General features: G+C 42.1%; 1 protein-coding gene across 2 annotated transcripts in view; it reads left to right on the forward strand.

The window, feature by feature from the left end:
• Nucleotides 1-2,068, forward strand: part of NGDN (neuroguidin) — a 7,372-nt gene that overhangs the window by 2,672 nt on the left and 2,632 nt on the right. The window contains exon 2 of one of the 2 annotated variants that reach the window (XM_015850647.2): nucleotides 660-731. The exons of the other annotated variant lie outside the window; for it this stretch is intronic. Coding sequence (XP_015706133.1) covers nucleotides 660-731 — 72 coding nt within the window. The remainder of the gene's footprint in view (nucleotides 1-659; nucleotides 732-2,068) is intronic. 2 annotated transcript variants of the gene reach the window in all.

Below are 2,068 nucleotides of genomic sequence, written 5' to 3' on the forward strand. Positions count from 1 at the left end.
CCAAAATTGGACATTTTTGTCCCAAAATTGGACTTTTTTGACCCAAAATTGGCCTTTTTTGACCCAAAATTGGCCTTTTTTGACCCAAAATTGGACTTTTTTGACCCTAAATTGGACATTTTTGATCCAAAATTGGACTTTTTTGACCCAAAACTTGGGTTTTTTGGTCCCAAAATTGGCCTTTTTTGACCCAAAATTGGACTTTTTTGACCCAAAATTGGACATTTTTGATCCAAAATTGGACTTTTTGACCCAAAATTGGACTTTTTTGATCCAAAATTGGACTTTTTGGGCCCCAAATTGGACTTTTTTGACCCAAAATTGGACTTTTTTGACCCAAAATTGGACTTTTTTGACCCAAAATTGGACTTTTTGGCCCAAAATTGGACTTTTCTGACCCAGAATTGGACTTTTTGGCCCCAAAACTGGCGTTTTTTGGTCCCAAAATTGGACTTTTTGGCCCCAAAACTGGCGTTTTTTGGCCCCGAAACTGGGTTTTTTTTGGTCCCAATATTGGACTTTTTTGACCCGAAATTGGACTTTTTTGATCCAAAATTGGACTTTTTGGACCCAAAACTGGGGTTTTTTGGTCCCAAAATTGGACATTTTTGACCCAAAGTTGCCCAAAACTGGCTGAATTCACCCCAAAATGTTTCCAGGTTTCCACGGTGACGGAGCTGAGCCGGGAGCTGTTGGGCCGCCTCAGGGATGGGAAACTGCGCACTGATAAGGTCAGATTTTGGGCTGAAAAATGGCGATTTTGGGCAAATTGGGGGGGAAAAATAACAAGTTTGGGGGAAAATGGGGCATTTTGGGCTATTTTGGGCCATTTTGGGCTGATTTTGGGGCTTTTTTAGTCGATTTTGGGTTGATTTTGGGTCGATTTTTGGGTCATTTTGGGCTGATTTTGGGTCATTTTGGGTCGGTTTTGGGCTGATTTGGGGTCCAAATTGGGTTGATTTGGGGCTGATTTTGGGTCGAATTTGGTCCATTTTGGGCCATTTTGGGTCGATTTTGGGTCATTTTTAGTCGATTTCGGGTCATTTTGGGCTGATTTTGGGTCATTTTGGGTTGATTTGGGGGCTTTTTTGGTCGATTTTGGGTTGATTTTGTGTCGATTTTTGCGTCATTTTGGGCTGATTTTGGGTCATTTTGGGTCGATTTTGGGTCATTTCGGGCTGATTTTGGGCCATTTTGGGTCGATTTTTGGGTCATTTTGGGCTGGTTTTGGGTCGATTTTGGGTCAATTTTCGGTGGATTTTTGGCTGATTTTGGGCCATTTTGGGTCGATTTTGGGTCATTTTTAGTCGATTTCGGGTCATTTTGGGCTGATTTTGGGCCATTTTGGGTCCAAATTGGGTCATTTTGGGCTGATTTTGGGTCATTTTGAGTCGATTTTGGGTCGATTTGGGGGCTTTTTTGGTCGATTTTGTGTTGATTTTGGGTCGATTTTTGGGTCATTTTGGGCAGATTTTGGGTCTATTTTGGACCATTTTTGGTCAATTTTGGGTCATTTTGGGTAATTTTGGGCTGATTTTGGGCCATTTTAGGTCGATTTTGGGTCATTTTGGGCCATTTTGTGGCTATTTTGGGCTGATTTGGGGCCATTTGGGTCGGTTTTTGGCCACTTTGGGTCGATTTTGGGTCATTTTGGGCCGATTTTGGGCCATTTTGGGCTGATTTTGGGTCATTTTGGGTTGATTTGGGGTCATTTTGGGTCGATTTTGGGCTGATTTTGGGTCGATTTTGGGCCATTTTGGGTCGATTTTGGGTCAATCTTGGGTCAATTTAGGCTGATTTTGGGTCCAAATTGGATCATTTGGGGCTGATTTTGGGTCATTTTGGATCAATTTAGGCTGATTTTGGGTCCAAATTGGGTCGATTTTGGGTCATTTTCAGTCGATTTTGGGTCGATTTGGGGCTGATTTTGGGTCCATTTTGGGTCGATTTTGGGTCATTTTGGGTCGATTTGGGGCTGATTTTGGGTCATTTTGGGTCTATTTTGGAGCTTTTTTGGTCAATTTTGGGTCATTTTGGGTAATTTTGGGCTGATTTTGGGCCATTTTAG

Source organism: Coturnix japonica, unplaced genomic scaffold (assembly GCF_001577835.2).
Source record: "Coturnix japonica isolate 7356 unplaced genomic scaffold, Coturnix japonica 2.1 chrUnrandom498, whole genome shotgun sequence".
NCBI lineage: Eukaryota > Metazoa > Chordata > Aves > Galliformes > Phasianidae > Coturnix > Coturnix japonica.